The sequence below is a fragment of the Heteronotia binoei genome, chromosome 1, assembly GCF_032191835.1.
Source record: "Heteronotia binoei isolate CCM8104 ecotype False Entrance Well chromosome 1, APGP_CSIRO_Hbin_v1, whole genome shotgun sequence".
Classification (NCBI taxonomy): domain Eukaryota; kingdom Metazoa; phylum Chordata; class Lepidosauria; order Squamata; family Gekkonidae; genus Heteronotia; species Heteronotia binoei.
The window spans coordinates 197562341-197568340 of NC_083223.1; the positions used below are offsets into that span (position 1 = coordinate 197562341).

Here is a 6000-nt window from a genome sequence, read left to right on the forward strand (position 1 = left end):
TGGGACAATATTTAATTCACATTGAAAGGACAGATCTTTTGAAATATACACTGACCTTTAGAACAATACCTGTTTACCTGATAATGTTCTTGTCAGTTGGATCTAGCTGCTGACCATAATAAAATTGAACTGAACTGAGCCTAAAGGATTGGGTTTATTTATGTGTTTAGATTTATTGCTTGCTCTGTGTTGAGGCCTTGGGGCAAATAACACAAACACTCCAAACAGAACGAGTAAAAAAATTATTGAATGCCTTGTACTTCCCCTTAACTATGAGGTCCAAGACCAGGCCAGTCAGATTTTAAAACATTTCTGTCTTGTTTTAGTAAGCTGATTAAAGGAAGGAACAGGGCCCTAAGCATCATATGTCTCTAGATCGTACAGCAAGGCACCTGCACACTCATGGTCCCACAGATAGCAGAACAGAGGGCAGGGACATGGGTGGTAGCCAAAGCAACATTCTTTTTATGTCACTTCCAGGGATACCTGGCTCTCTCAGAATTCCACCTTTCCCCAAGGGATAGGCTTGAGAAGGAGTAAGATAAAGTTTGTGTATGTCTGTGCTATCTGTGCCAATTGTGAAATACAAGTTGCATTTTAGTCATACATGGGTTGCTTTAACATAAGGCTTGGGTCGCTATGTTTGGTTCACTCTGTTTTAACAGAGAAACCATATGATGTCTATTGGCAGCCCATTGCATTCCAGTGCTGTCATCCCACTTCATTTCGGACTTAAGAGTTAGGCCTGTAGCCACCGGGGGGAGGGTATGGAGGAAGCACAGCCCCTCTGTTAAAACCTCCCTTCCCCCTGTAGGACCCCTCCATTGGAGGGCCTCCAGGGCTGCTGCTGCTCAGCGGGGGTGGAGTTTGCACTAAGGGCTCCTCACAAGGAGCCCTCAGTGCAAACGGGGCCATCTGGCCCTGCTGACCTTGCCCTCAGCCCGCGGGGAGGCATGGGTGGCAGCAGAGCCAGGGAGAAGTCCAGCATCGGCGAGAGCAGGAGCTGACCCAAGGGCGCGCACTCGCCCTGTCCCTGCCAGGCTGGCAGGGCTCGCCCACACAGGAATGAGCCTCCAGGCAGCACCACACTCTGTCCATGCACCAAGGCTGCCACCACGCCAGCAAACTGGAAAACGGTCACAGCTGGAGCACCACTGAGGGGGCTTCTCTGCCATACTGCTGCCTTTCTACTGCCCCTACAAACACCTCTTTCCCTCGTGTTTCTCCCCACCCACAAAACCGGATCCCCCTGCATCGCCAGGGTGAGCGAGAGGGGAGACAGAGAGAAAGAGCGAGGGGGAGAGAGAGACTGAGTGAGGGGGGGAGAGCGAAGAAGCGGGGGGGGCAGAGAGAGCGAGGGGGAGCGAGAGAGCTTGGGCCGTGCAGGCTTGCCACTGGAGGAAAGAAGCAGCATGCCCCCCCCCACCAAATTTTAAAGCTCCCGGGCCCCTCCACCCCAAATTTTCTGGCTACGGGCCTGTCCAGCAGAGGATTTCCATAGATTACAATTTTCACCAGTTCTACCCTTTCACTGCAGACCTCCAGCTTCCCTCTCATGCTCTTCCTAGGGTCCAGTCCTCTGTCTCCCGGGAACAGCATTTTGCAGGGGAGTCAAGGAAGTCACACTTCATTGAGAGAAATCTCTTCCTTCAGTTGAAATTTCCAATGGATCCAAGCATGGCTAGTGCTAAGTTAAAATTCATTTGTAGCGTCAGCATGTGCAGCATGAACTGTCAAAGAATTATGAGGCTCTTCATTAGTGCCCTTAAACTATTTTCTCCTTCTATTTTGCTTCCAGACTCATTAATTACTTCCTGGTCACTGAAAGGTCCCAGTATTCCCAAACCAGTGCTAATGATCCACTGTTGTTTGGGGATAGGAGAAGCTGCTACTGTTCTCTTTGCCACTGAAGCCATCACTCATCAGCTGCTGGTTTAAACAAACCTGTGAGCTGCTGCTCATGGGGAAGATAATTGTCCAGAGGCATTGTCCATGATAGCCCTGACATGGAGGGCCTAGGTGAGCCCAAGCTTCCCAGATCTTGGAAGCTAAGCAAGGTCGACCCTTGCTAGTATTTGGATGGGAGACTACCAAGGAAGTCCAGAATCACTATGCAGAGGAAGGCAATTATTAACCACCTTTGTTAATCTCTTGCCTTGAAAACCTTATGGGTTACCATAAGTCAGCTTGATGGCACTTTCCAACAGTACCATATTCTCCAAAATAAAACTGGGTAGGATCCAACAGATGCATTCTGCTGCTTCTTTCAATGCAAGGGAACCCTTGCTCTGGTAGAAGGGATGTGTAAAGCTGGTGGAAGTCTCCTTCCACAGGCAGAAGGCTTCATGGTTGGTAGAAGAGATACAGACAAGTGACCTTTTGAAATGTCTTTTCACAGAGACTGTCCCTGAACTGCTTAATGAACTTCTTGCAACCAAGTCTCCTAAAACAGCTCTTAGCATCACAGAAACATCCCAAGCATCGTCCAGCAGCCCCAAATCTAAGAAGCCTGCATCCTCCAAAGGCTCTGCAAAACACAAGCCAGGAAAATCAAAGCCTGCTGGGCCTGGTAAGAAGCACCCAAAGGCTCAACCTGCCAAAACCAAAGAATCTAAGGGCAAGTCCACTGGATCAGAGCAAACAGTAAGGCCTCCACATAGCTCCAGAGCAGCAGCATCTCCCCCAAAGAGGAAAGGGTCACAATTCAGCAGAGCCAAGAAGAAACTTCCACAGGTTCCACAGCTGAGATCAACAGCTAAGGAGAAAAAACAAAAGAGAAAAGTGAAAAAGAGGTTCAGCTCCAGAAGTGAGATGTGAGCTTCTAATGTACCTGAGAAGAATCAAGTGAATGTGGATAGAATTGCTGGGCAATTTATTTGGCTTCCTTTTTGCTCTTTGTATGAGTCAAATTGTAATATATTTTTCATGTAAAAACATATGGGAAAACATTCACACCTGGTATAAGCAGCTGCTAGTCCACTGATTGTGATTATAATATGTGTGTTTAATTTGGAATTTAACTGCTCCAGATGTTTCCCAGATTGTTGCTTTTCACAAATCTTACTCTAAGGCCTTTTTCATCAATTAAGGAGGTAATTTGGTGACCACTTGCGGGAAGACAGGGTGACTGATTTATACCACTGATCCGCAGAAGCAGCAATGAAATACAATAAGGGTCTGAGAACCTTGGTCTGAGAAAAGGGAGGCTGAGTATGTCCATAACATTGTTGGTGCCGTAAAAAGGATCGTTTATGAGGCTTGCCCTTTCATTAATGGGAACCGAACAAACAATAAACAATGTTAATTCAGCTACTGATGATAAAAGGCAGCTGCATTTCTCTTTTCATCTGTAACACATTCTAAGAGAGTTGCCCCCTCTATTCCTGTCTCTTCCTTCAATTAAATATTGGACAAAATAATAAAGAAATCTATGCTTGTTCTATGCTGGTGTGATCTTTCTTGCAAGGCAATTAAAGCGAGTGTATCCCTAGGATGTGCCTGTGATTTAATTAACGGATGGAAAATCATTTCTGTTCAATCCAATACAGTGCATAATTTTGAGAGGCATCTGTAATTCAGACTACTCATATTAGACATAAAGGTGACTCTGGAGCACTGGAACATGTGGGCACAGTAGGGTAGGCACATAAGAACCATTTTGCCAACAGACAGCAGCCATCCTGTGAAGCTCACAAGCATGGCACTCAGTAAACAGAGTATAGTGCATCTGAACAGGAAGGCTGTTTTAGCTATCATGGTTGATATTATCCACAACAACTTTAGAGGGGCAGCTGTGTTTGCTGGCACCTTAAAGAGAAACGCAGTTTATTCTAGCATGAGCTTTTGTAAGTCAGAACGCAGACACGATCTATGAGCGTGTTCACTATTTTTTTAAATTTACCAAGTCTTGTGGTACTGGTACTAATGAGGAATGAGCGAGAGGAACTATTTTTTGCCCTACTATAGCATACCTCTTGGAGATAGTTTTATTGGGTGACCTGGTACTTCGATAGTGTGGCCCAATTTAAACACCACACTAGCAAAGAACAAGGAATTTGGATGTGCAATGTTGCACAATATCTCATTTAAACCGGGCCTCACTGCAGCAGCAAGGCAAAGAATCATAACCCTAGCGGGTGCTGGTTTAATGTACTTGCATTCCAGGCAGAGTCACCCGGCTTAAACTGGATGGTAGGGGGATGCAACGTCGCACAGCTGAGCTCTTTCCCATGGGTGACTGTTAGAAGCTGGGGGGCACCTGACTGCTTCTCAAGCGCAGCGTGCCTTTCGATTTGGATTGCAACGTCAGAGATTTATTTACATGAAGTCAAAGCGCAACAACATGATTTCCTTGCTTTGAGTGTACAGATTCGAATACTTTCACGCTGAAGCAGAATACCGCCGAATCCCTGCCCTGGAGCATCACGCGCTGGCTAAAGCGCGGAACGACGTCTAAAGCGGCTGCTGTCGCTGCCCCATAGCCACTCCCACCAACCCCTTTGAGGCGTCAAATCCAGTCTGGCACGAATCTGAACCATCGTTATTTTTATTTTACTACCTGAACACACAGTATTTTATAGATGAATTGTAAGCGTTCAACCTGGGTGGAATTAAAACAAGGATGATCCGCCCTCGCTCCGATTTTCACATTTTTAGAAACACTTGACAGAACCACAATGGTTGAACTATATCGAACATTTGAGATGAACTGAATTTTATATAAAATGTTTTGTATTAAGATTGCAGGTATAAATTCTGAAGGAAAAGAGGGAAAAGCTAAAGGCCCCAGCGAGGATCGAACTCGCGACCCCTGGTTTACAAGACCAGTGCTCTAACCACTGAGCTATGGAGCCACCTATCATTTCTCCTTATACAAATGAATGGTACTGTACTATTCTGCCACACATATCTAATAAAGCTGCAAACAGTACAGTCGTGAACCGATAAACTTAGTTTCCATTGCAATTAGATACGCGAGAGAGTTTCGGGCATTCAAAAGCAACGATGGTTTTTAAATAATAAAACAAACTCGGCTGGTGACTTTCAGGCAGTCTTTCAGGTTATAAATACTTTAGCAGACACTTTAAGAAAACGCTTCAGATGGTAAATAGGCATTTCACGAACATACTAAAAGAGCTAATGAACCCAATCCAACGACAAGTATTTATTGCAATTTATTTTTCTAAAGCAGGCTTTCATGCAACTACCCAAACGCAACAGAGAGTCTGCTGGCCAGAGGTCAAACCACGAGGTCCCCAGCCCTGAAAAGTACCACGCAGGGAAAAAAAATGTGGCTATTGTCACATTATTATTATTTTTTTAAAATAACCCCTAAGACGTTTCTTCGGTCTTGGACGCGCCGTTTCAAGACTCCGAATTCAGCTTTCAACGACGAGCTTCGTTCTTGATCCTGATTGGCAAACGAGGAAAGAGTGAAAGGCTTACTCTCCTCCCTCACAGTGTGGAATTGGCGGGAGAGTCGTGCTCTTCCCCAGGGAACCGGGTGGGGGGTGGGGGGCAGTGATGATAGGGCGTCGGGTGGGGAGCAGAAGGGGAGAGAGAGAGACTGGGAGAGGAAAAATCAAAACAAAATTAACATATTGGGCCAAATCTATGGCAAAATACCTAACAAAACAAAATAAACCCAACCAGTCACCAGCCAAATTTCAAAACTGTCACTGACTTGTTGAGCACTCAAAATTTCTCCTTAACAGATTTAGCAAAGAGATAATATCAATTCAAGACAGTCAAACCTGGAATAGCAGTACAGGTCTAATTTCTGTACCAGTGGGGAAAAATGGATATGGAACGAATGTAAGAAAGGATAGTCATGACTGGTCTGTGGAAGGGAAGTCACAAAAGGTAAGACCTGGAAGTTGAAGATATTGATGAAGGTTGGAAGCTCAGACAAGGTAAATATTTCAGAATCTCTTGAGTGCCAAATTCTGTGCTCCCCCTTTTTGTCTGTAAATAATCCTTATCATGGTTTTATCATCATTT

At 45.2% G+C, this 6000-nt stretch overlaps 1 protein-coding gene and 1 non-coding gene across 2 annotated transcripts in view; one reads left to right on the forward strand and one right to left on the reverse strand.

The window, feature by feature from the left end:
• HHIPL2 (HHIP like 2) overlaps positions 1–3440 on the forward strand; it is a 56712-nt gene extending 53272 nt beyond the window's left edge. Inside the window, exon 9 of the mRNA XM_060246238.1 lies at positions 2399–3440. Within this exon, the coding sequence (XP_060102221.1) occupies positions 2399–2817 (419 nt within the window). The 3' untranslated portion in view covers positions 2818–3440. The remainder of the gene's footprint in view (positions 1–2398) is intronic.
• Positions 3441–4780: 1340 nt separating this feature from the next.
• On the reverse strand, positions 4781–4853 carry TRNAT-UGU (transfer RNA threonine (anticodon UGU)). Its single transcript has one exon. It is a non-coding gene; the product is annotated as a tRNA-Thr (tRNA).
• Positions 4854–6000: the final 1147 nt, after the last annotated feature.